The sequence below is a fragment of the Anas platyrhynchos genome, chromosome 1 (genome assembly GCF_047663525.1).
Source record: "Anas platyrhynchos isolate ZD024472 breed Pekin duck chromosome 1, IASCAAS_PekinDuck_T2T, whole genome shotgun sequence".
Classification (NCBI taxonomy): Eukaryota; Metazoa; Chordata; class Aves; order Anseriformes; family Anatidae; genus Anas; species Anas platyrhynchos.
In genome coordinates this window covers 64,576,003-64,603,826 of record NC_092587.1, presented here as the reverse complement: position 1 = coordinate 64,603,826, position 27,824 = coordinate 64,576,003, and the positions used below count along the sequence as shown (strand labels likewise).

The following is a 27,824-nucleotide window of genomic DNA, read 5'->3' as shown; positions in this document are numbered from 1 at the left end:
ACAGTTTTAAAATAAGGAGATTTTTACTATGCAAATTTAATTTTCATGGTGGCACACTTCATCTCAGAAGTACGTTTTGTTTCTCCCTCTGTTCAAGTAAACATACAGGATGCCGTGTGGTGGAAGAAAAGTCAGTAAACTGCTAAGTTTTACAGTAATCAGAACACTAACTTCAGTAGTTAAAATTAATTTTAAAAGATATATAAATACTTTAAAAATCATTATGCTAAAAGAAGAAGTAAGGTAGTTCAAAGATTTTTGAATCATTATGAAATAAGTTACTAACTTGCAACTTTCACAAGAAAAAATAGGTCATAAAATATGCTTTAAACATTTTTAATAAAATCTAAAGGATAAAATGTAACAATCCTTCATTTTTCAAGCAAGTAAAGATACAGTGGTCATAAGTAAATGATAAAGGGTCCAAGGTGTAGCTATCCACTGAAACTTGCATGAACCTAAGTTAACTAACTTAACAGCATGAACCTACCCACAATTGGAATAGACTTAATACCGTTCACCTGCAATTAACGAGAATAGTAAATGTCCCTTCTATTCCAATGGAATTGTATTGTATTCCTAAAAATCATAGGTACTTGGTTTCCATCACCAGCTCGCTCTACAGGTGAGCAGATGTTATGAAGTCAACATAACGTCTGATTACAACAGAAGAAGAGAAGATTTTTTTTTTAATGTATTTAATATAACATGTTACGAGACTGTGGAAAATCAACAAGAGAAAATACGTAAGCGCTGCTGTAAATATGAACTAAATGTTTGAAATGTCAGAAAGAGTAGTTGACTTTACAGTTGCTTATTTTAGATTATTTTTCTGACCATTGCAGTAGTAAAGAGATGGTGCAGGAAACAATAAGAAATTGTCTGCCTCAAAAATGTTAGAGCATACAGACTATAAAAATGGGAAAATAAATTTTTTTTTAATTATGTTAATATTACAGTATTTTTAGATGTCACTTACTACAGGAACAAGTGTGAGTGTACATTCAAACAACATAGATTTTTGTTGTTGCAGGTTAAGAGCTTATTCCAGATCTACAAATGTATTTCCATCACTTAGGATGTGAAGCTATGCAGTAGAGAAATAAGAGATGAGATTGCAATTGTCAGAATTACAGATACCTATAGTTGAGGTTGCTTATCTTCATCATGAAGCCTATTTTCAAGTTTTTTTTTGTTTTGTTTTGTTTTTTTTTCTGGAATCAAACTGTTTGGAGTAATAGCTCATCAGACTGATTATAGTAAAAATACAGAGTTGGGGAAAAAAACTACATGCTATTGAACACCTTTTTAAAGCTAAAATATTCTTCCTTTCTTTTCTTTTTTTCATTTTTTTTCTTTTTCACTGGGAGAAAAAAAAATTGCACCATAAATGACACCAGCAGAGTTTGGAAAACGACTTGCCCTTGAACTTTACTGTAGCTCTGGTATTAAAGATGTACTTCAACCCATGGCAGGTACATCAGATATGCACTTTCAAATCATTGGAAACGTAATCTTATATTTCACTAAATTATAAATGAAAACTGCAATATTCAAACCCTGTTGAGTCCTCTACCACGCAATCATGTATGCCATTTACAATGGAGGAGGCTTTATCCCCAGATAATGGGGATAGTAATAGGGAAATGGGAAGTAAAAGAATTGTATTTACAGATATGGAATTAGCTGTTAACCTGCAACAACAAAAGTCTTAAGTTGTCTGTATGTGTATACCCCAGATCCTTGATGAGAAACATAGAGAAGCTGCCACTCTCCTTAACCTTGAAAAGCAGGATGCAAATATAAAGGCTGGACACTGAGAAGGTGAAGGTAGAATTCCTTCCTATTCTTTAAAATAAAAGCCAGCTTTTTTTCATCCTTCAGAATGGGGAGAGCATTGTCGCCGCCTCCTTGACTGAGGAGTGTTCTCATTGCTTTTAGCAACGAGGTATGATTTTGTACACAGAGATGGTAAGGTACTGGTAAGCTAGTAGTGGTAATAGTTTCAGAGTTTGAGGAGTTACTCTTCCTTTCCACAGAGCCACCCTCTGACATTTTTTCACAGGAAGGATACTTTTGCTGGCTGAGGATATTTGGATTTCGTTTTCAGCCTCGCTGAAGACTTCCTCACTTCTCAAAGTCAGCATCTATCACTTTTCTGTATCAAAAATGGAATGAATGGTAGTTTCACCCACAATTTGTTTATCTTACTCTCTCTTCACTTAGCTGTTAGGTTCCTTGAGTGAGACTGTATAATCATTTCTGTTGTAAAAGGCAGTGGAGATCCAGTCTGATGTGGATGTTTTGGAAATCCACTGTGAAATAGTAATAAGAACCACTTTTTACTTATGAACAAGTTATAACAACAATAGTGGATTTATTAAGAACAGCTTGTTATTTAAAAACTGATAGCCTGGCCCCTGTAGGGGTTGTCTTGTCTTTTTTTTTTTTAATGTCTTAAATGCATCATCATGATTTAAAAAGTATTTGGAACTGATGATGCAATGGCAGGATATGCAACTGGAAAAACCGTGGAGGGGGGAAAAAATCACTAGTTTAGATGGATCATTACATAGACACTATTCCTGTGTAGGGACTAAAAATGTCTTGTTGTATCAGTAGAATGTAATTCTAAAGGAAATCTTGCAAATTGCATTTGCCTTTGGGATATTTTCCAAAATGTAACCTGCCAATGGAATCTTGCTTCTGTTAGGCTTTATGGAAATAAATGCATCAGTGGGACTTGAAGTTTCCTGCAAGGCTATCGTAACTTTAGCTTTGAGGCTATTCAGGGGATATTCTTTTCAGATAGTGTCTTTTTTGTTTGTTTGCTACAGAGTTGATTTTTTTTAAGGCATTTCCTATACGTTTTGATTTAAAATCTGCCAGAAGTCAGTCTGTCACCGTGAAGTTGCAGACATGATTTTATAAACAATCCGCCGTCTCAGAGTTGTCCCTTTTTGCCTCATGAGATCAGAAATATTTGCTGGCTCTGTGTCTGGAAGTCTCTGAATTGGTCAGCCAACTTTCATGACTGTGGAAGATCACAAGGTTATTCCAGGGTCCATTAAAAAAAAAAAAATCACGTGTTTAAGGCATAGTTCCAGGTACAATTAAACAGATGGTGGTGAGGAACCTATTCTTGACTTGTAGTATAGCTACTCCCTGCCCACTCTCTAACCATCCCTTTTTGGGGAAAGGGGTTTTCACGGGCTTTTACATGATGTGGATTGTTGTTTTGTTTTGTTTTTTTGTTGGTCTATTTTGAGAAAGTTAATTGAACAGTTCCTCCTTGCTTGAATTTGACCAATAAAACTAAAAAGCTTTTTTTACTCTCTGGATGTGATTACTTGCTTTAAGATGTCTGTGAGCAGGATGCTTTACCTTTTAGTAGCTGTTTGTTGTGTTGTTTTTTTTTTCCTGCCTGTTTCATATATGAAGTTTTAAACATATGAAATAATGTAAATACCAAGCCATTCTTCTCCTTGTCTGTGTTAAAAGATACCTAAATAATGGGATCAGAAGCTTTGTCAACCTGTAAATGAAGGAGCAAGTATTCAGTGCTTTGATAGTTTTGTTTTTTTTTTCATCAGCTTTTTAGGAAAAGTTAAGATCATATCAAAATATAGTTTTAGGTTGGTTGGAAGATTCTTGCACTGTTTTAGGTTGCTGGCATTTTTATGCCTGGGACATCATAAGAATTTTGAGTCCTCTCTCAGAACTTCCAGAAATAGTAGGATATATCTAATCTGCATTTCTGTTGTTTAGAAATACATACATTTATATATAAGTATTTTGTATTGTGCTGCTTTCTACAATGTAGAGAAACAAGAGACCTGAAGGTTCCAGTCCTGTGGATGAACCACATCACTATCAATATGGCAGTAAAATAATGCAGGTGTTGTTTTTTTTTAGTATCTTGTTTTAGCTAAGCAAAATGTTGCGTTTAAAAGGCTGCAAAATCAAGCACTCCTAAACAACCAAATAACAAAGTTAAGGTTGCTTGTGCAATCTTTTCTTTTTTTTTCCTCAGAGAATTTTTAATAACGTGTTCGTAATTCTTTACAGCATGGTCTTTCCTTCAGTCATCAAATAGTCTGAATGACATTCAGGTAAACAGCGGCTACCTGGGATTCTGGCTTTTCCTCATTACTTACATGTGGACCTGTTGCCTTTTTAGGCACTGCAGAAGTTCTGCAGTAGGGGCAGAACTCTTCGTTGTTGTTTTCTGTGATACTCATTGATGTAATAGCTGGTGACTTATAAATAAGCTGACCTGTTGTACCTTGCTCAGATTAGAAGTATTATTTTTCCCTCTTTACAAATTGGGATCCTGGAGCAGAGTGGTTACAATTACAAAGATCCATTACATGCAGAGTGTCTGACTTCAAGTTACTCCAGCATAACTTGTCCAATATATTTATCATTCATAAGTTCAAAAACACTTTCTACAGACTTCAGCTGTGATTATAAGTAGCTGGTGTTTTTGCAGGTCATGCACTCAAATCTTACACCCAGGTCTGGGATCTCAAATCAAGAACCGGACATGAAATGTACACACTCAATGACAGCCACTTAAGATGACATTTCACAACTCGCATATCATTGCATAATATCTCTGGGACAGCGTCAGAGATGGTATTTGTCTTTCTAAGATAGCATGCAGCTGTCTTAACTGCAGATTTTGTCTTTGTTGCAAGCCTGTCTTGCTTTATCCTGCAGAGCAGGATGTCAAACTTGAACAGACAAGCCACCTTAGCTACTTGAACCCGAGTAAAGTGGAAGGAACACCCTTTGGTTGCATCATAATTATAAAGACTGCATTGTGGTCAAAGGGATCACATTTGCATTAGAGTAGAATGGTACAAAATTAATATGGCATGCTTCAAGTCATGCTTTAAGTTAGGAAGGCATAGGTTAAAAATACTATTGTAGGTATAACTTTCTTTGGGTCTTTCTTTTTCTCAGTAGGTCCAGCATCATAGGTCCAATAGAATGGATGCTGCAATTTTTTTAATGTGTACCAGAAGAAGCAGCCTAACTGTTTAAAAATCTAAAAATTCTAAAGATTGATGCTCTTTAACATGAAGTGATTGCAGTTAGATGATTTAACCTATGTAGCTTACTCCAGTTCAATATTAACTACATCTTGTTGACTTGATTGCTGCATTATATCTTTGTAACTTTGTTCAGTCTTACAAACAGCATCATAACTTTTTGTGCCTTTTTTCCCCTTTAATGTGATCAGTCCGTTACTAAATCTCATTTCCTTTAGTAAATGAAATGAGTTGGGAACTGCTGAATGTGGATGACTAGATGTATGCCCTCTTGTCAGTATAAAACTCTCCTTACTGGTGTTTTGTTTGCTGCTACTCATGTAGCTGGCTCACTTGGGGAGCAGAAGATACTTGATTTTGATATGTTCTTCCTCTGTTTTTGACAGTAATCTCTCGTTGGATAACTTGATAGCTGAATCTGGGCCTAAAAGTGCGACGGTATTTCTTCTTCTGTGCTGCAGTGGAAGAATTCTTTTTGTACCTCTGCTGTTCAATCATTCAGTTTTAACCTGTAAATGTTTACCATTACCACTTAGATCTGAATTTCTGTTTTTGTCGCACACAGCCTAAGGATGGAGGGTGAAGAAAAAAATAATCTGTTTAACACCAATAAGACACAAGGCGTATTCATGCCACTAGAAAGTTTGCGGTGAAATTTGTATTCTTTGTATATTTATCTTTTTTATTAGTGGAGAGCAGGACAGGTTCCTAGCTTGATGGTTGCAGTTTGTAATCATCTCATGTTCTCTGCTGGTCCTGGGTTTTTATGTGTTGGGATACGAGAAAAAATAAAAAAATTAAAGGCTTTTCACCAGGATGCTATATTAAGTAGTTAGTTGAACCATTTTTAGCTGTATAGAAGACAACATGTGGCTGAAAGTCTGAAGGGGGACAGAGATAAATATTACACTTGCGTCTTGCAAACAGCTGCGCATTCAGTTTCTTTTCAGATGTTAAGAAAACCAGCTTGTGTTTTGTATGTTGGAGTTTCAGTTCTTTGGAAGCGAAGAAGAAGTGATTGTTCTTGGACTCCTGTGATAAAAGGAAATGTTACACGATCAGGGTCGGTGTTGCAATTATTTTAAAACGGATACTCCATCCATTTATGCCACTTTCAACTAGAATCCAGCCCCTCCTGTGTCAGAAGGCATGCTAGGAATTGCCTTATCTTAGGAAGATTAAGGGAAATCTCTTGCTGCTGTAGGAGGGGAAGCAGGGGAGAAACGTGGTGCCTACCCATTTGCTACCAGATCATACAAGGGGAACGTGGACGTTGCACAATGTTGCAGAGGGGTTGCAGGGTGCAGAGGGGAAGATCTGTGTTACAGTTGCATTATGGCTATTCTCATCATGATGGTTTCACTAGCGGTGCATACATTTGAGAATTTTGGACTACTGGTAGATTCAAATCTGGTGTTGCTGGGCAGAACTGCAGGCACTTAGCTTTGGGAAGGACACAGTCTGAAGGCTGAATTTAGATGGAGATTTTCTAATCCTGGCTACAGGTCATTACTTTTTTGGGGGTGTAACTAATGGACAGCATTACAGGAAATTTGCAAGGAGGCAGAGGTTGGTTTGTACTACCCTAACAACTTTGATGATATATGAGATAGGCCTGATGGTTGTTGAAAACTAAACAAATCTTGCCTGCTTATGTTTGCGTGCAGCACAGCCTGTAGTACACTAGCCACTGGGGTCCGATGGTTTTGATAGGACAACTGGAAAATTGACAGAAGTAAAGTTTTTAAAGGAGAAAACACACAAAAAACAAACCTCTGGTTTAGTGTTTTGAAGAAAAGGATCAAACACCTTTGCCTGTATCAAAGGTTCAGAGCTGGTGACGTACGTCAGTAGAGATACACCTCTTGATCTTTTTTGATTTTACTGGAGGGTTTGAGTTGTGTTTATAGAAGGGGAAAGCATAAGACAGAAATAAAATAAAAAATTTTACAGGTCAATTTTAAATATCTACCAGGTAGAATTGCTGTTTGAGAAGATTCTCATAGTTTGTGTTTGATGTGCATTTGCAGTGTCCATATATGGGATTTGGTTTTATGATAAGGAAGAATGCCAAAGAATTGCAGAGCTCATGAAAAAGTAAGTGATGGGTAAACAAGACTTTCTGTGCTTTTTTATGTATGTATTTCTGTACATACATGCACATTATATTACCAGGATGGTTTCTACTTTAAGCCTGTTTACACAGAATTTGTTGCAAGTAAAATTGTCACACACCTGCATTTTATATATACAGAAATAAGTCACTGTATTGCAATACTTCTTCCCCTAATTTGCCACGCAGGTTTCCAGCTACATGATAATTTAACAGTTCATCTGATTTGTTTCCTGATGATACAATTCTACAAAACAGATCTCTGAATTCTTTGGGGGGTGGGGAGGGTGGTGGTGGTGGTAATGAGTTTCTCACTTTGGGGGGATTTTCAATGTAGCTGTTATTTTTTTCTTCTCATATCAATGTAAGTATGGACTATTACAAAAGCATACTGCAATAATACAGTTTGTATTTTTTATCCTCTTTCTACGCCATGGCTCAGTTCCTGCTTCCTGCTTTTTTAGCAATATATATGTAGAATTCACTTGGTTTCGGAGTATAAAGCAAGACTTCAATTAGCTTTGAATTTATGACTCTTCCATATATATTAAGGATATTTTATATATGTTGTACAGCTCTAACTCTGCAATGAAATCAGAGATTAACATTTCATAGAAAACTGCATTCTCAGCTGTATTTTAATCTAACAGCACCATGGATAATTTTTTAATGAACATTATCATGGATATTTTTTTCGCTGCCAATGCTTTCTCCACGTGTCCAGGATCAAGGGCGCATCATTCCGCTTTACCTTCTGCTTGCTCTAACAACTGACTTGTTTGCAATGATTCCTTTCTTATGACTACATTCTGCAGGTTTTTATGTTTGGAGGAGGAAGGAGCTGAAATCTTGCAGGTTTTATCAACATATACAGTCTACATTTTTACAGAGGTATAATATGGAGGATATAGTAAAGGGACATGATAGGAATGGGCACGTTAGATTTACTAGCTTTCTGTGGTATGTAGGATTGGACATAACCATTGTGTCACAATTCTTGTAAGGGATAGGAGGAACAATGTCAGGCCAGGTCTTTGCCAGCCCAAGAAAAGCCATGGGAGACCGATGCTGTCAAGCCAACAGCATTAGGTACGAACAAAGTGCAGCGCAAGGCACAGTCAGAGCTGTGAATCTCTCCTTTTCAGGTCGTCTGCACCAGCCTAAATAGCCTGGTTAGCAAACGTTTCTGTAGCCAGAAGCGTGCTGAGGAAGCGACATCAATTCTGATTGCTAAAGTACCAAGTGCCCATTTACATGTCCTGCAGTCCACGTCCAGGCAAGGCCATCCTAGCACATCTTGATTCATAGCAAAGTGCTTTAACTCTTCTACCAGTATGATCCAGGTTGGATTTGTTACAAACTACTGGATGGAAAGTTAGTCGTGTTTCCTCTCTATCTCTTTTTAAAGAATTACCTGCTGCTTTTCATTTTGCAGTGATAAAACGTTGTTAAACAGAGACTGTGACAATGGTGGGGTTTTGTTTGGGGTTTTTTGTTGTTTATGCAGTATGCTCTGCAGCTCTAAAATGAGTCGGTTGTGACCCAAGAAATAATTGATGGGGATGAATTTACAGAAATAAGCAATGAACCCTAGGAAATGCAGTTTTTTTGACAGCTAATTTTAGTTAACTAGCTCAAGTTGCAGTTGGTGGTGATTAGCTACTCTCAAACTGGTAATTTACTACAATAAAAACTAGTTTTCAGAGGGTTCATGCTATTGTAAACCATGCGTAGTGGTTTATAATAGCAGTGTTGCATATAGATTTAAAGAAAAAAACACACAGAACCTGTCGCTCAGCCAATTGGCCATGTGTTTAAATTCTCAGCACTCTACAATAATAATAAAACAGCTGGGGCAGGAAATTGGTCATTTGCTAGTAGTTAATGACTGATTTGTGTGTGTTTGCCATCCTCCACCACCAGCCAAACTGAATAACATTACAAATTCTCTGCTTCTTCTGGGAATAGAAATAGTGACGGAGAAATGGAAATTTTAGTCTATGACCTGGAGTATTCAAGATTGGGCAAAATGTTTCTCACACCTGGTCAAATTATTCTTTGATATAGATATCAGATTTTGTTTATTATTTGTTAATACAGTTGGGGGGTGAAAATGTGTTGTGTTTTTTTAATTATTGTAAAGTAGCTGTAGTTAAACTTTTTATATTTTATGGTTTGTTTTTATGTTTGTTTTTTTTTTTTTTTGTCTTGTATATTCTTCTCTTGTCTCCTACTTTCAGCCTAACTCAGCAGGAACAATTCAAAGCACAGCAGGGCACAGGAACAGGAGTGTCCCCAATGATCATGAATTCTGCTAATAACAAAGAAGTGGATATCTTAAGGATGCTTACCAAGGCCAAAGATGAGTATACCAAGGTGAGATTTGCTATCTATAAAATGAGGGCATTTGTTTTTGGTGATACTGTAAAGCCTGAGTAAATTAGCATCATGTTTTGGAACATAAAAGATTTTTTGTAAAATAATTTTACTCAAAGTGAAAGTGACAGCATAATTGTCATTTTGTGAAGGAGCGGTAGGTATAAAAAGTTTTTTTTTGTTTTTTTTTTTTTTGTCAGAATTTTCTAAAAATTCCAAAGATATGAATGTTGTCAATAAGAACTTGTGAAAGGAGAACATGTATGTGATTGATTATTTGCTGGAGGCTAGGGGGTAAGAACAAGTGTAAATTGGCTTTCATTTTGACTCTTAGGGCTCCTGTGCTTATTGCTTATTGAGTGGTACCAGAAAGTTGTGTCCTCTTTTGGGGCGAAGTATTCAAACCTGCTACTAGTTTCTGTGGTTTGCACGAATAATTTACCTTAGGGAAAACATCGAACGTAGAAATTACCATTTTTGTTGTGGTTGTTAGCTACTTCAGACACTACTAGAAGGAAATTAAAAGGTTGAAACCTAGCGTGATTTCAACCCATGTGCTACTTTGGTCTTCTGAGGCTTCTAAACAAAGAAGTAACTAATGGACTAATAATGTTCTGTATTATTGAGCAATCAAAAATGTTTTACTTTAGGGAATAAAAGTCTAATAATTTTAACTGTTCATATATATGCTGCAGATTGTTTCAGAGCCTGCAGGTTCCTACTGCTGTTTCCTGTATTTCATATGTGTTGTCATGCAGTAATAAAGCTCCTTACATAAGTGTTTTGCAGCGAGAAATACGTATGTCTTAGGCAATCTAAAGAGAGGAAAATGTTAGTTTTTCTGAAATGTGGCTACTAATAAGATCTGCAGAAAGATAATAACTATTTGAGTTATGGTGAAATGCATGCCTTTTTTGTGTTGGTATAGCTTCTTTCAAAGCTAGGACCTTCATATTTTCTGTTATAATGCAATGGGTTTAATGTACTATAATCAACAAATACTTCCAAATCCTGGTATATTGTCATGTTTTAAAACTGGACGAGTATGAAGTCTTGAAATAAGAGTGTGATTCGATTGCTTAAGCATTTCATAAAATAATTTCATTAAATACCCCTAAAATACCATAAATGGAAAACTGGAAAGTATTAGGCTGTCTTCAAATATTAGGAGATGGATGTAGTACATTTTTAAAAAGTTACCTTCCACTTCCACCTGAACACATAGCAAATCAAGACAGAGGAAAAGATTCTAGAAGATCTGTTGTTTAATAGATTTCTGATTTTTTTATTTTTTCCTGCAGATAAGATCTTTAGCAAATTTGCTTCTTACCTCATCTTTAATCTTTCTGCATATGAGTGATTGCTAAGGAAATAACAGGAAAACTTCCTTCTCGTCCAGGATGTGTGCTAGGAGTATCTGACTTCTTAAGAACTGGATTTGTGTTTTTTCTTGTTTGGTTAGTAACACAAGACTAGGAAGGGCATGAGAAATAAAGGCGATGACAGCCATTTTTGTATTTTATGTCAATATGTTTCAGAGCAATCGTGCTTTTTGGCTGCTTTATAACAAGTATTTCCTTGCCAGCACACATCTTACAATTTACACTGCTAACGTGTTGAAATCAGTTGTGAATTATGTTGTTCTCCTTTTCCAATTCTGTGCGGCTTCATAAAATAAAATATTTTAAAGTGTTGTGAACCATAAAATAAGAACATCAACTTTGAAGCATCTAAGGGATTCTGCTCAACTAGCAAGTCCTAGGATAAGTCCATTAATGATCACCCATTTAATGCACTGTCCTTTGATCTATTAGAGGTTGTATTAGGGGGACATCCTTTGCCTCGTTGATAAGACCAGAGTAACTGAAGCTTCCTGCTTCATTACTGAAGACACACAGACATTTGATAAGAACATCATTTCTGATAGGGCACGCATGGCCTCTGGGCATTTATTTCTGTTGACTGCTTTTTCACTGTCTTCAAGCAAAAAGTTCCCAGTGGTACTGCCCTGCTTGAACAGAAATATAGTTTCTAAGATGGCAGGTGTCTCTTAGGTTTTGATTTGTTAACTGTATGAAAGACTGGATGGTACCTTATCACCTCCCCAGGAGGACGCTCTTTCTTGAGGGCACTGTGCCATACTCTGGCTGGATGACACAGACCGTGTGCTGCTGTTCTTGTACAGTCTGAATTTTGTCTGGATGTCTCACTTAAGCAGGGCTCTGGAAATCCTTTCTGCTACTGCTTGCTTTGAGGTGGTTGCTGTCCTCTTCAGTGTCTGTTTTTGAGAGCACTTTGAACAAACAAATGAAAAGGCACAATAGTGTTTTCTTGTGGCTCCTTTAGATCGCCTAGATTGAAATCCCACATTTCCAGGGCTGCTTAACCATGTTTGAATTCAAGCAGCTTTGAAGTTCTCTGTGTTGCTTTCAACACAACCATCCATCTATTAAGCTCTACTAAGTCCTATCAAGTATTGGCCAACCTTCTTTTCTCATATCAGGGCTTCTAGCACCTCTTTTTTTGTACCTGATAGGTCTTTGCAACTCGTGTTTCTCAGTCAGGTTTCTCCTACAGAGCATGACATGAGGATATGACGTGGAATTTGTGTCAGGAAATCTGCGCTGCTCTGGTCCCATGCTTGTCCGTTGTCCTTCCTTTTGGCAACATCCTGTTCAACTTGAGCATATTGTGCAGGTGGACTATGAAATCTTACAACATAGAACAGTTGTTTGCCTTAAATGTCTCTGACTATACCAGACTTGCCTAAAACATCCTCAGTGGTGTTTTGTTCATTTTGATGAATGTTCTTCACATGTGTCTTTCAAATACTGCTAAGCCTTTCCTTCACTTGATCTTAAAACCTTTTAATTTCTTACGCATCCTTTGTAGAAGCATAGCTTTGAACAAGGTACGTGACTGAAGGACTGAACTGTGAAGCAAGATGTAGTAATCACCAAGTATTTTAGCTGATCAGTACTCTGCTGGTTCTAGGACTAAAGAACATACTGACATTTCTTCCATACTGCTTTTTGCAGTTTGTTGATAATGATGGCAGATGATACCTTTCCTTACCTGTCCATGCAACAATGGCTAAAATGTCTTGCTGCCTAATTTATTCATCAGCTAGGCCATGCTACTAGTGTGCCAAAATGAGCTTATATTTTAAGCTCTAATAGCTACAGGTTCCTTTGAAATCAGCAGAGTGTTTGTGTGTACTGTTCTTCAGTATGCATCCCTATATCAGATGCCAGCCTGTTAGTCATGTTAGCAAATCATGGGAATGATACCAAGTCAGGTTCAAGTCCTTCGTTGTACATTTTTGTGTATAGTTAGTATTTTTTCATTTTGCTGAGGAATTTAATCCTAAAAAATGTTCTTAATGGTGATAAATGTTGAACTCTACTACTTCTTTCCTCAGTTGTATTCCTTTAGGTCTGACATCCTGTAAAGTATGGCAGTGGCATCTAAAGTACTTGTGATTTCTGAAGAATTCAGCCTATTAAAATACCCTAGAGAAATGAGGTCCTAATGCATTTATTTAAATTCTGCTGAACTCATAATGAAATATACAAGAGTATGTTATCTGTCATGTTGAAGAAGTTTAAATACATCTTTATATGATTTTCCCCAAAAAGCTATGCTGGAAAATATCACCGAAAAGGAGGCATATTGAAGAAAAGGCAGCATCCTGTAGAAAGAAAACAAATCAGGAGAGAAAAGATTTAATCTTACTAAGTGTGTGTTTGTCCTATGTAACAACATAATGAGTTAGGCTGTGTGTGAACTGAAAAAAAGAAAATTATCTCCACTTGTTTTAATATAGGTCAAATAGTGGCTACAGGAAGCACTTAATTTGAAGTATGAAAAAACTTTCATCTGATAATTAACTAGGTAAGATGCCTATCTGTCATTAAGTGACAACAATAAGAGACAACAAAAGTCACCAGTCAGAAATTGACTGAGACAGTGAGGTAAGAAAGTGATTTAAGGATAATTCAGTCATTTGTCCTAGTGTATTAAAAAATAAATAAATAAAAAGTTGGTGAGTTGCTTAAAGCTCAATTCTAATGTATTGTTGCAAGTCCTTGTGAACTGCCTAAAAATAATGATGAAATAAAGGTTGGAGGGGAAAAAAAGTTCCTCCAATTCAAGGATAACAACATGAAAGTTCTGAAGAACCAAGAACCTAAGAAAATACTTTATTGGATTTTTTTTCCAGAGAGCAGAAAAATGTAGCTGAGTTTAAATAGATTTGCATGTTGAATGTGGTCTACTCAGATTAGCCATGAAGAAGCACTTGATACGCGATTTTGTATTAACTGAAATTCAGTTTTGCATTGCTGGCAAAGCCAGAACTTTTTACTCTTTTTTTCCAACCTAGTGCTTGAGGTTGTTTCTTGCATTATGCGGTAGGGGTACAGCTGTCAAGAAGATACAGGTGCTTGTTTTTTACTCAGATTGAAAAACAGACCACCCTGTGGCATGGTTGTCTGGTGCATGTGTTAAAGTTATTTCTAAAAGCAATATTTGAATTAAATTCATTGCAGAAGTCTGTGACTGTTCAAACACCCACAAAATGATTTTTGGGCAGAGACTGGCATAATCACTGAGGTTGGAAGGGACTTGTGGAGACAGTGTTGTACAGCGCCATTGCATGAAAGCAGTGTCAGCTATAGCAGGTTGCCCAGATCCATGGTAATTCAGGTGTTGAGTATCTCCATGGACAGAGACTTCACAACCTCTATGGGCCATCTGTTCTAGTATTTGAACATCCTTACAGTAAAGTTTTTTTCTTAAGTTTAAACAGAATTTTGTATGTTCTGTGTTTGTCTATTGCCTCTTCAGTGGACAGAAGTGCCTGGCTTGGCTGTCTTTACAACCTCCCATCAGGTATTTTGTTCACAGTAATATACCCTGAGTCTTCTCACCTGGATGCTAAGCAGTCCCAACTCTCTCAGGGTGGCATGCTTAGTGCAGCCCAGAATGCAGCTGGCTTTCTTTTGCTGGCTCGTGTTTGACTTCTCTGGCAAGGGCCTTGGGTACATTCCTGAAAGATTGCTTTTCAGTCAGGCCCATCCTGTACTGATGCATACAGTTATTCCTCCTTGGTTTCCTTTTGTTGAAATTCATGTTGTTCCTGTGAATGGCAGCACAACCATCTGGTCTATCAACTACATGTTCCCATTTTATGTCCTATACGAGCCTCCTCTCTTCCATCAGTTAGGTCATTAATGATGTTAAACAGTATGGACCCAAGGATCAAGTTCTCAGATACATGGTAGCAACTGGCCTCCAGTTGGACTTCATGTCAAACACATCTTGAGTCCAGTAGACCAGACAGTTTTCAGTCCACCTCACTTTCCAGTTATCTAACCTGCATTTTATCATTTTTTCTTGGAGTACGTTATGGGAGATAGCGTTGAAGGCTTTGCCAAAGTCAAGGTAAACAATATCCACTGCTCTTCCATCATCCACTGAGCCAGTCCATCTCACTGTAGAAGGCTATCAGGTTTATCAGACATGACCTCCCCTTTCTAAATCCAAGCTGGCTAATGCCAAACACTTTCTTGTCCACTCCAAACTTTCCCACCAGCCTCAAGGGCCTGGGATTCCTGAGGACAAATGTTGCAAAAAGGCATCGAGCACCTCCGCAGTACCTTGTCAGGACAGTGCCCCTTGAGTCCCTTCAAGGACTCAGCTTTGGTTTTACTGAACAGTCCTGGAACCAGCGTGTATTTTTGTTGTGGTACATATTAGGAATGAATTTAACAGTAAGTTTGATATGTTTGGGGGGATAGAGGAAATAATTATTTTCTGTCCTAATAAATTTGAATCTTAAGGATTTTTTCTCGGAAGGTTCTGGAGAGGACACTGCTGTTTTTATATCCAGACAGCAGTGGCTCTGCTGTGTATCCAAATGGTAGCAGAGTTCAGTGATGCACAGGATGGTGCTCCTAGCTGGAAGGGCTCTGAAACTGAAACTGCTCATTCCTTATCCAGTCATTCGTCCCGAGGCATAAAATTTTGAGCCCAACAAATTCGGTTACTTAATAGTGAATGTTCTTGCTAAATAGTATTAACTTTTTGTTAAGTAACTCTATTAAAAAGGAGGTCTTCTCCATTTCTTGGTTTCAGTCATACCTAACAGCAACAACTTCCAGCACACTATTTCTTTTCTACTGACTTTAGCACTCCTTGTATACCCATTGGTTTCTAGTTTCAATTACTATATCCTTAATTTTGCTACAGTGTAAATAGGATTTAGTCATCTTTTCCTATTTCATTTCTCTTTCATACAGTGTTTTGTGCACATTCTTTCTGAATTAAATTATGCCCTTCTCTCTTCATGCAGCAGTCATTCCGTGTCCCTGACTTCTTTTAGTCATCTGTCTCTGCCTGCCCATCACTTTATAAGTACAGTTTTTAATCCTGTCATGTATAATAAGGTAACATACCAATTTGGCCACTTAATTAACTCTGTAATTATTGTTCTGTGTGGGTATGCAAGTTCCCACATTGTGGAATGTTTATGTAGAAGAGTTTGAGTTAGAATTCCAGTTTTTAGTAAAAAGCATTTTAAACGTTCTTCGAGTGCACATAAATACTTTATGTAGCTAAACTACTTAAGGCTGTTGAAGGACCAGCTGACTACTGATGCAGGAAAAACATGCCTGGTTGCTTGGTTTCTGAGGTGTCAGATTGATTTTATGTTAAGTGCAGGAAAAGCAAAAGATGAGAACTGAGATTTAAATTAAAGGGAAGCCTCGTACTCAGAAAATCTTGGAATCAAGTGTTTATTTTTACATATGCTTTGTGGTTTTAGAAAATTAGCTTGTAGATGTGGTTATTTCAATAGCATAACACTTCATAGTCAGTGCTACAACTGTTATTTTTGGTTAGTGACTATCTAACGATGTCTGGATTTTACTATGGTGGAAAACTAAGGGAAAAAATACTGTCGTACTTAACTAGAAAATCCTTTTCTGTTTCAGTGCAAGACCTGTTCAGAGCCAAAACAAATAACCAGCTCCTCTGCAATCTGTAACAACCCCAACCTAATCAAACCAATTCCTGTGAAGCCTAGTGAAAATCAGCATCAACGAGTATCTCAGCAAAGCAAGGTAAAGTGTTTTGCATTGTCTTCTGACCAGTGTCGCTGTAACCATGTAGTGAACTAGGAATACTTAGGTTGGGAAGTCAGTGCAAGAACTTGAGGTGAAACCACAGTAAGGATTTTTTTTTTTTAATGCAAAACAAATCTGTCTTTATAAATCTGCTCCCATCCCCACCATGTGATGTGGGAGCACTTGAATTACAGATGGACTGTCCTCATGCAACAGAAAAAACGCTAGTCTTTCAATGTTGGGGTGCTGCTTTGATCCCAAGCTGGTCTGGTCAATTGCTGAACCATATTTTTTGTTTTCTTTGCCTTCAAGGGAGTTCAGGTAATCTAAATAAAATCTTTTGATCTATCTTCAAACTGCATCACGTTGCAAAATCCTAAAAGCTGAATTCAGTCAGCTGTGAGAGGGAGATGCGTTAAGAGTGGCCCTACTTTGCACAAGGGGAGATTTTTGTCTCTTATTAATATTGTATGGATGACTGAAAGGAAAGATGCTCTTTCATGGTATTTAAAGTGAAACCACTTCTATCTTTCAGATTCACTGGTTTTCTCCCACATTAGCAGCTTGACAACTGTTTTCTTGCCCTTATGATGTGACAGAACTATTAAAAATTCTCTTGGGAGAAAAGAGCATAGCAGTTTTCTTGGCTTTTCCTTGAGTACTGCTGGCTAAATATTGTCACCACTTAATGTGACTTCTCATGCATGAGACAACTATGTTTACTTCTTTTCTTTGTCCCCTCACAGAACGTGGATCCTGAACCACAACACTTGTCTCTGACAGCGCTGTTTGGAAAACAAGAAAAAACAGATGTCTCAGAACCTCTTAATAAACAGCATCAAGAGAACCTTCCTGTCAGGCAGGGTGTGGTACGTTCGCTCTCCTATGAGGAACCTAGCAGACATTCTCCCTGTGCAGAGAAACAGCTTTGCCCTGCCATTCAGAAGCTTATGGTGCGTGGGACAGACCTTCACCCACTTGCCGAGTTTCCTGAGAACCGACTCTGTGAAAATGGCAATATCCACCCTGTGGGTGAGACTTTCACAGGACTTTTCCAACCTGTGACTTCTCGTGGTATTGCAACATCTCATGTAGTACAGGATGCTGCTGGTACTCAGAGTTTATTACAGAAATTGCAGGGTCAGTCGGGTTCAGTGACGAAAATGGATCCCAGTGCAACAGGATCTGTGAACTCAACAGCTTCTGTGTTCAGCAGGACTCCTGCTGCTGTTGGAGCACCAGCAGCACAGATAAATAGTATGACCCAGCCACCTTTGGTATATTTCAATGGCACCCTGCCAGGTCAGACTTTAGAGTCTCAGACACTTGGTAAAGAACAGCCCAAACTTCCTAGACAGCCAATTTCTCTCTCTGGCAATCAGTCAGCCAATTCTGGGGTGATATCACCTCAAGAGCTATTGAAAAAGCTCCAGATAGTGCAACAAGAACAGCAGTTGCATGTATCCAGCAGACCAACGTTGGCAGCTAAGTTTCCTGTTGTTACTCAGAACACCAATACACTGAAACCACTGGATTCTTGGATAGAAAAGGCACCAGTTACAGAAAAGCAGAACTCTCTCTTTCAGGTAAGTTAGCAAGTTCAGATTTAAAAAAAAAAAAAAAAAAAGCAATTTTGTAAACTTGAACGTTATAAGGCTATTCTCTGTTTCTTTTGGCCAGTATATTCATGTTTCTGCCTTACTAAATTTTGCTGTCTTACATGCATTTTTCATTTTGCAAGTGACAATTTAAGAACAACATCAAGTAAGTTCTGATTTACTAATTGTAAGTTATTGCAAATACCAAGGGGTATGTCTGTTGTACATCACTAATGACCAAAAATACTGCAGTGCTGTTTGTGTGTGTGTGTGTGTGTGTGTGCTTTTTTTCCAGACATATTTAGAAAAGTTGCTTAGTTTTCAGTTGCCATACTTTGTCTCAGGCTGTTGTAACTGCTGGTAATTGAGTGTAATGTTTTGGGTTTAAGAATGTTTTTTCTTAGAAAATTAGTCAAACTTTTCTGTGCAGGTATGCTTTTCTTTGTATGCTGGTTGCAAAAAGGACACTTACTTCAAAAAACTGCTGTTAGAAAGTATTTTTATATTGCTGAATTATCTTGTACCATAACAACTACTCCAGGTTATTCAGTAGTTTTGAGGAGCTTACCTGCTTACCAGCTATAAGTGAAAGGAATTTTCTGATTCACTGATAAATATGTATAACATGGAGACATAAGACGTTCCTACTTAGGAGGTAAAAGTGTAGTGAGGCAATTGCCAGGCTATAAACCAGTATGCAGAATAAAAAGTGGCAGAAATCTTGATGTACTTTTGAATGAAAAATCCATACTGATGCTGATGAGGTTAATGACTTTGTGTATATTTGAAAAAAAAACTGATTCCAGCATTAGTTGCAGTATGGAAAGGGAATTAGAGATCTGACTGATAATGCAATTCCAATAGATTTACTACTTGAGTATAAATAGAACAATAGGTTGAGAGAAGAAAACAATTTTCACTGGAAGAAGCATCATCCACTGGGATTATTGCTGCAATTTTGCTTTAACACATGCAAACAAAACAGGAGAAAAAAAAAAAGCAAACAAACAAGTAAATAAAACTAAAGAGATTCTTAGTCCCCCTTTTTCAAGGCTGTGAGCTCACCAAAAAGATTGACATTGCCTTGGAGTGACTTTACAGACACAGACACAGCTGCTATAAAACTGTATTAGATGCAGGTTTTTTTGACATACTTAGCTTTGTTTGTAAGACCTAACACATAGAATAAAAATCACGAACGTGTGACTAAGCATTGTTTAGGACACCTAAAGCTCTGCAATCTGGAAGGAATACACCCACCCCCAAAGCAAAACAAAAACCTAGAAATGAAGGAATGAGTCTTTATTTCTGTAGAATGCAATGAATTAGCCATAAGAAAGAAAAAAAAAAAAGATAAAAATTTGAAACTTTTAAAACCAACATTAATCTTTTTATAATTACATCTTTGCTGTAGACTGAAGGCTTTAAGTGCTGCCATGCCTGCAGACAGACATTTGAGTGAAATTGAGTTGGCACAAATATATCCACACATGCTCATGCAAAATTGATCAAAGCAAATTCTGATGACAAATGCAGCAAAAGGTTTGTTCTCTGTAATTATCTTTTGGTATTGCATCTTTTACTGTAATTTAGCATACAGAAAAAGCAAATTCTAAAAAGTCTGACAGGAATAGAAATGTATCTGGACTGTGTCTTTGTTATTTGGAAAAATCACATTAAAGGAACATCCCAGATCCATCAGCAGTGCTAAGAAAATTAAAGCAATAGTCTTCTGCACAATTGACACATTACAAGTCCAATTTTAAATTGGCTTCTGCATCTCCATCTGGTATAAGAACTGCGATCTCCCACGTGGAGAGGAAGAGACCAGTCACAAAAAATAAAAAAAATAAAAACCACAACCACACAACAAAAAAAGCAAACTAAGGAATAATACTCGGAAGCATTCAGTCTGGTGCCAGTCCTATTCTGAGAAGTATTCCTTCTGCAGATGATGAGTAATGTGTGCTTAGGATGCAATAAAAAAGCATTAATCTGCAATAGGCTTTAAACATGTGCTTAATATTAAGCATAAGTTATCCTGATTATAGATATATGCATGCTTAAGAGTTTATGTTAATCGGAATTACAGTTTTAAAAATGCTTGCAATAACCTTGACACAAATCTATCTTTTCTTCACAAGGCCACTTATATCGCTTACCACTTCCATTGCTTACCACTTACCTCATTTTTTGGAGCGTTTTCCATCAAAAATATGTTTTCTACTTAGTATCTTACATGCTCTGAACAAGTGTCTGGTACATAGTAGCTAATGATGCTCGCATCAAAGATACCTATTATCTTAACTGCTGTTTCATCATGAGATTATAAACGTGTTTGGGAGGAATATAGTAGCTGTGTTAAACTTGTCGTGAAAAGTAATTTAAGATTCTGTAGTTAAGCATCAATAAAAATTGTCTGGATTATACTTGGGAGAGATAAAGCAATGTTAACATTAGCATTATACCCAGCTGTATTTTAATGGCAGCTTTATGTAAAGTTCCTGAACCATTCCTAGATTAAATGCTCTAAATGATGGCACTACAACGAACGAAGGCCCACAGCATCCACTGGGTGCTGATGGTCCAGAGGAGCGCCTGATACACCTGGCATTGTGCACCTGTAGGAAGCAGCACCAGGCCCCAGTCTCCATTCCAGGAGATCCATGCATTTCTTAGGTCATGGCGTTAGGGGAATTTGTCAGCTCTAATGTTGTCCATCCTGCAGCCATGAAGAATATCAAACAGATCCTAGTGAGCATTTGTGCTTCAGAGAAGGTATACTATGTGCTGCAACAATTACCTTGCACGGTTTTCATTGTTCTTACTTCATTGCTGCAGGACTGGTGGCAGGCTGCTACGCTCTTATTAGTGACTCAGGGATTCGAGTATTGACCTGATAAAGCTGGAAGCAACCCAGGGAGGCTGCAGCCCACAAGCAGCTCAGGTTAAATTCTGTGAGAAAGAAGGCGATCAGTGCTGTTTTGGAAGGGCTGTTACGTCTCGTGGGAAATTCCTCAAAGCTGAAAGATTGGTTTGAAGGGATATTGAAATACCCCTACAGAGCATTTGCAGTGCTTGCAGCAAGAGCTTGCTGCTATAGGAATTACACTTGTAGTGTCACTCTAGCGTCCCACATTTCCTCATGGGCATCAGCTGGCCCAGTGACTGAAGGTGATCTGAACTCTGAATCTGAACTGAAATTTTGCCCTTACGTTTTAAAAAACAGCCATCCTGTTTATGTAAGAATTTGTTAAATGGCAGAATCTTTGAGCACAATCTCTTAGGAAAAAAAAAAAAAAAAGTACCTTTTAATGTTTGAACACAAAACCAAGCAGTATGCACTGAAAAAATGCCTGTATTTTCTATTTGTCTCCTGAGGCAAACACTGAAGTATTGCAGTAACCTGTAGACATCAGCTGTGTCACCAGTAGATGGCAATATTGCTTATTCCATATAGCTTCCATATGGTTGGCAAGTTCTACCATAAAGCTGTTTTTATCCAGGAAAAGCAAATAATATTTGATATGTGTTGTGGTTTAACAGACGTGTGTTTGACAGTAGTAACCATTTAGTACTAAGAACGTGGTTTGTCTCAGGTTTTGTTTATATTTCTCAGACTAGAGGGAAGTGTCCTTTGATTTCAAAGGACGTGTCATTTAGGTCTTTGACATAGTCTGTCCTAAACTGTCTCACTAGCATACGACAGAGCCTATCTCCTCCAGCTGCTCAGCACCGTTCCTTTGCTGGATGTTCCTACCCTTGCAGGGCAGTATGTATATGCATTCTTTAAATCCCATTAGGAAAAATCAGCTGATTTAAGCTAACCCTGCCGGTTTCACTTGAGGTAAATTAAAGAGGAGTTACGTGAGCGGCACGGATGAGTAGATCAGAAGTGTTGCAGTGTTTGGAAGCAGCCAGTCTTCCACGGATCCTTTTACAGGAAAACGTGCGTGCACAGCCTCAAGGTCTTGCTCTGTGGAAGCATGTCCCTGTGGACTTGTGATGGTTTTCCTTTAAAATGAATGTTGGTTTTGAAGCATAGGTGCACAAACATGCATACTACCTTACTGTTTTGGAAGCAAACCTGCAATAAGTTAGGAGTATCTGAACTCATTCAGGAACTTGAAAGGCAGACTTGCTGATTTCGCTTGTGATCGCATGTCGTGGGGTAGAAAAAAAGCTGTGGGTAGAGAGTTTCATTTCTAAGTAGTACTGTGCATTTGAGAAAAAATGCTTACTTCAATAGAGTATTGAAGATTTTTGCATAAGGTGCATATTGCGTGCTTTCTGTATACATGAGTCTTTCCAGGCCCCTAGTCTTTTTGCTCCCTTTAATTTAACATAAATGAACATGAGATCTCATTGATTCTCATTGATTCTATATCTTTTATATTGCAGCCAAACTAATATTATTCAGAAACGTCTCGTGTAGAGCATTCAACTAGGGGTAAGAAGAGCTACCCCCCCAAAAAATGTTTTTTAATATTGAACTACATTGTTTTGCCTACCTAGGAAATCAACCTCAGATCTATTTCCTTACTTTTTTTTTTTTGAAATGTTTGGAACCCCAGACGCAAAGTGGAGTGCTTCTATAGGCTTTTACCTTCATGGAGCAGCAATAAATCATGCTTCAATTCCAAGCGTGGTGGAATTTCTTTGTACCTTTTGTTCTTTAGAACAAAAACCAAAAAAAAAAAAAAAAAGATTTGGTACTTGAATACTGAGGAGATGGCTGATTAGGTTAGGATTTATTACTTGTTACATGCAGAAAGCTCCAACATCTGCAAACTTAGTGAATAAACTTTGTTATGTCATATGTTATATCTGCTACTATTGATCAGTCCTGCAGGTTTTAGAGTTGCAAGATGTATCGCAGAATTTAAACATAAAAATTCTTTGACACCTATATTTGCAGGTTGGCATGGATATGACGCAGAGAGAACTTGCAGAACTACAGCAGCATCTGAGTTTTCCTTTTCTTTTAGGGCCTTTTTGACTTTCTGAGCTGAATGTTGGTTAGGAATCAGTTTTGTTTCTGATAGTGCCACCGGCTCACTGCAGCTCTTATAAATCACTCACCTGTTTTCTTTTCTACTCTCCTTATATAAAAGGAGGAGATGTGAGTGTGTGTTTGTGTGTATATACTTGTGCTTGTATGTACATACGTATGTGTGTATCCACATATAAAAAGTAATCTGAAAATTACAGTTTGCAAATGTTTTCCAATACTGGTTACAAAGATTAGTCTTTAATATTGGCATTTGTATGTAGGCAAGCATATTCTCGAAGATCAAACTTAAGGACTTACTGTTCCTATGTGGAAAACTTTACGTCTACATTTTCTAAGAATGATGATTATTTAATAGTCTGATTTCTGTACACAGTCTGCTCCTGTACACAGACTATTTGCCTTATCAGACCGTATCATATTTGAATCCATTATTACGTTTTACTGCGAGTTGGATGGAAGACCTTTTAATTGGGAAATGGACCATACAGGGGTCCTGAACAAGAGTTTCATGTAACTGGACCAATCTCCAGCAATTTCTGTACCTGTTGCAGTTTTAATCATCTTAACTCCTTTGAAATTAATTCGATAAGTTAATTGATTACTTGATTTTTATATGGACAGGTAATCTCACCTCAGCGCATTCCTGCCACTGTGACTCCTACCTTGTTGATGTCCCCAATGGTGTTCACTCAGTCCACACCTACTCCAGCAAAAGCAAATGAAAGTGGGCGGTTAGCAGCATCAAACCAAGAACCTGCTGCGAGCTCAGCCAGCCTTCTCCTGCCGCTGCAAACCCCAGAGCCAGCTGTGGTCAACTCAATGACAAAGATACAACTGCAAGAAACACTTTTACACCTGATCCAGGTAAAATGCCAAGAATTCTTCTGCTTTGCTTTAAATCCTTATTCCTATTTTGCTGTAAGCACCTGGACACCTAATCAGTTGCATCCATCTGTCTAGAGGCTAAATGGATAATTAAAAGATATGCTGGAAGTTGTGCTACTTAGGGCTGTGCGTTAATGGAGCACTATGACATATACAGGGGAGGTAGTAACCTCTCTTTGCACACTGCTGGTTTAACTGCATTTTGATTAATGAATGTAGTTTGAGGATCAGGAAAGATAATAAATTTGAAGGAAAAGAATAAATGTGACTGAAAGCTTCATAAGGCTGGCCTATGAGCCAGAGAGAGACCTGTTACATTTTTAGCTAAGGATAAATAAAGGGTGATTATTCTAGCTTCCAGATACTTCAGATGTATTTTAGCAGTGAGAGAAACTAAGATGGGAAGTGTGAGCAACTTCAAAATATGGGTTAGATAACCTAAAAATATACTAGTTCAGTCTACTCAGTATAATCTTCTACTTCAAACACTGAAATTCCTCTTGCTGCACTAATTCAGGTTCAAATCCAACAAAACATGTCAACATATAGGAGACAATTGTTACTGCTCTGAGATGGTATGAATGATTATGGTTTATTTTTTTCTGTGACTTGCTCTGAGACGAATACCTGAAGAGCAGAGGTTGAGGAGAGACTGTATAGCTAAAGAACTGGCTATAACACATAATAAATAGAGACACAGGTTTAAGGGTCGAACTTATAGGCCAAAGCTGTGCCTATATGGCTTGGCATTAACATAAAAGTCTTTACTGGAATTCTGATTTGTCTCGCTTAAAATGCAGTTTAAATTACAGACCCAGAAAGAAAATAGCAGCTTTAAAAAATTAAAGTTTTTTTCATTTTCTCCTGTGTTTTTAGTTTGCGATTAAAAACCAAAAATATCACGTTATCCTGTCTTTACATAATAAAAATATCTGAATAGTAGGAAAACCATATATAAAGTTAAAAAATAAATTAGTCAAGAAAACTTAGATTCTGCATTCTGAAACTGTATTTGCGAAATGTATATTTGATCCTGCTGTTCTTGATAATAGTTAGGATTAACTGCATTACCTGGAAATTACTTAAAGTTTAAAACTGTGATGCTGATTGCCAGTTGCTTAGCTGTAATTCTCGGTTATATAAAACTACAATCTCAGATGCTCATGATTTTCTTCAAGGGGTATCTTGATTTTAATCATCTTCATATATTTATGTAAGCTACATAAGACTTTCTCTCTTAATGTGAGTTGACCAGTTCTTGCAAAATGATCTTCAGAAGGAAGAAGTTAAGCATCAGAGCAAAAGGAGCAGCATCAGTTAGGAGTGTGAAGTCTAAAAGAGCTAAACAAGGTGCAAGGATTGGCTCGGGTAGGATTTCAGGGTGTTTCACTGTTCCTTCAGACGTACTTGGAATTATCACTGAACTAATGGGGGAAACTACTTAAGGAAATCCCTAGGTAAATGAGAGAAAGAGAAGAAATGAGAGGGTTGTATAATCACTGCAATATCATGCAAGAATAGTATACTCAAATCCACTGAGAGTTCGGAATGTCTGCTTTCTGTGTATTCGTTACTACTGAATATCTGTAGAGATATTCATGCTTGCCACGACAGAATTTATATTCCCATGCAGTTCCTCAAAGTCTTGGAAATAGTACGTAAATATTTTTGGTAAAGGAAATAGACTTCCTATTGCTCACTTCTTAAGACAGAGCAAGGTTGAAAGGCGTTTTGTACATAAAACTGGAGGGGAAAAAAAAAACTATACTTGGGGATGTCTGCCTTGCAGTAACAATTGTGTTTTGTTTTTCAGAATGATGACAACTTCTTAAATATTATTTATGAAGCATATCTCTTCAGTGTGAGAAAGGCGGCAATGAAGAAGTCTATGTGAAAGATGATTTTTTTTAAATTAAATTTCTATTATTTCCTGACTCCCAGGAAAAAGGTTTCAAAATTTTCGAGTGATGCTATGTTTAAAGAAACGAGTGGTCTTAGGCACTTTGCATACACATAGATTTTGCTTGTTGGCAGGTACATGCTGTACTGAGAAAGAAGTGGGCAGAAACGGATTGTGCCTTCAGGGAAGAGAGAGTCGCAATGCTGAAGACTTAATCAAAAAATATCTTAAATTATTTTTCTTATAGTGTCCCATGGTTAGGATTGGTTTTGCTGCGTAAAGTCCCTGTCCTCAGAATTCACTTTCCTTTTTTTACTTACAGCGTGGTCACTTACTGACAAGGTATTTGACGTGATTTTTCTCCGAGAAGTCGTACGCCACTTTCACAATGAACTATGCCCGTTTCTGACCACATGGTGGCAATGTTGGACTATTTTTAGGGAAGTGAAAATGCTGGTGAAATTCTGGAACTGAAAGTCGTAGGTAAACTGTTAGGTCATCGTACTTAGTTGTCTGCAGAGCAATTTAGAAGAAATGTCATGACTTTTCCCCAAATTTTTGTAGAAAAATCTTTTTCTATTTTAACAAGAGTATTTTTAGCTAGCCATAGAAATGGGACTCTGCAGGTGTTTTAAAGAATTGGGGGGAGGGTTTTGTTTGTGAATGTACTTGCTATCAGCATAACTTGGGGAGGGCACTGGATTCATGTTTCTACTATTCTAGATCCAATCTGTATTATTATAAGCAATGTGCAACTTTGTTAAGGGGGAGACTACATGGTGTAAAAGTCCTATTAATTTTTTAGCGCGTTCCTGGAGCACAGTGATTTCTTTGACCCATTTTTAAAGAAAATAAAATGGATAATCCCTCCAATGTGGTGATTTTATTTTATTGTACCATGGACTATATATTTAGAATTGTTGGGATCACTTGTATTTCTTTGACTCTGGAATGTTTTTACACTTGGCAGAAGAGACATTAATGAGATTTTAAATCAATTAGAATAAATGACTGAAAGAATTTCTTTATGTTCATATTAACATCTATTTCTGAAGTGTGAGTTTACTACAGTTTAAGAACCCCAAGCTGTTGCTGAGATGTTTCTTTTATGGGTGCCGGGAGCCTGACATGTAATGCATAAATGAGTAATGCTAGACTTTTCCTACATGAAGTAGCTCATAGAAAGCAAGATGTATTCTGGTTCCGCTCGCTACCAAACTGCTCGCAATTGTTTCAGATTCAGTGAAAAGACCAGGTTGCATGGGTATCGGCAAGGGCAGGCCTTAAAGACAGGAAGCCCTGTAGCCATTATGATTTATGTGATTCTGCTGAACTAATTCGAATAACTTCTGAATGAACTGATGTGAAAGAAATTGGAATCTGCACAAAGGATTTTTTGAGATACATAAATACGTGCATAATGTCTGTGATTATGGATTATTTGACAGTACAATTTAGAGATGATGGGGATGCATAGGTAAGACCTCATTTGACATGTAGAACTTCTTGTAAATGGTGGGTAAAAATAATCCCGTAGTATCTCTGACTGTGTTTGTGATTGGTTTTCTACTTAGGGGAGAAACACTTTTATTTACCAAAAAAAAAAAGCTATTTTGATGCATGAATTTTAAGAACATCCTTATTTATTGCTTTTCAGAGTAAGGTGTCATTTTAAAAAACTTACAGGATTACTTTTTTTAAATACCTGTTCACTCTTGATGTGTATGACAACAGTATCGGCACCACACTGAACA

The 27,824-nt window shown here is 37.4% G+C and overlaps 1 protein-coding gene across 2 annotated transcripts in view; it reads left to right on the top strand.

The window, feature by feature from the left end:
- DCP1B (decapping mRNA 1B) overlaps nucleotides 1-27,091 on the top strand; it is a 42,842-nt gene extending 15,751 nt beyond the window's left edge. Inside the window, exons 4-9 of one of the 2 annotated variants that reach the window (XM_005010217.6) lie at nucleotides 7,088-7,154; nucleotides 9,411-9,546; nucleotides 16,542-16,670; nucleotides 17,420-18,259; nucleotides 23,907-24,149; nucleotides 25,984-27,091. In XM_005010217.6, the coding sequence (XP_005010274.2) occupies nucleotides 7,088-7,154; nucleotides 9,411-9,546; nucleotides 16,542-16,670; nucleotides 17,420-18,259; nucleotides 23,907-24,149; nucleotides 25,984-26,064 (1,496 nt within the window). In that variant the 3' untranslated portion in view covers nucleotides 26,065-27,091. The remainder of the gene's footprint in view (nucleotides 1-7,087; nucleotides 7,155-9,410; nucleotides 9,547-16,541; nucleotides 16,671-17,419; nucleotides 18,260-23,906; nucleotides 24,150-25,983) is intronic. The other variant, XM_072039985.1, reaches the window with a different exon arrangement.
- Nucleotides 27,092-27,824: the final 733 nt, after the last annotated feature.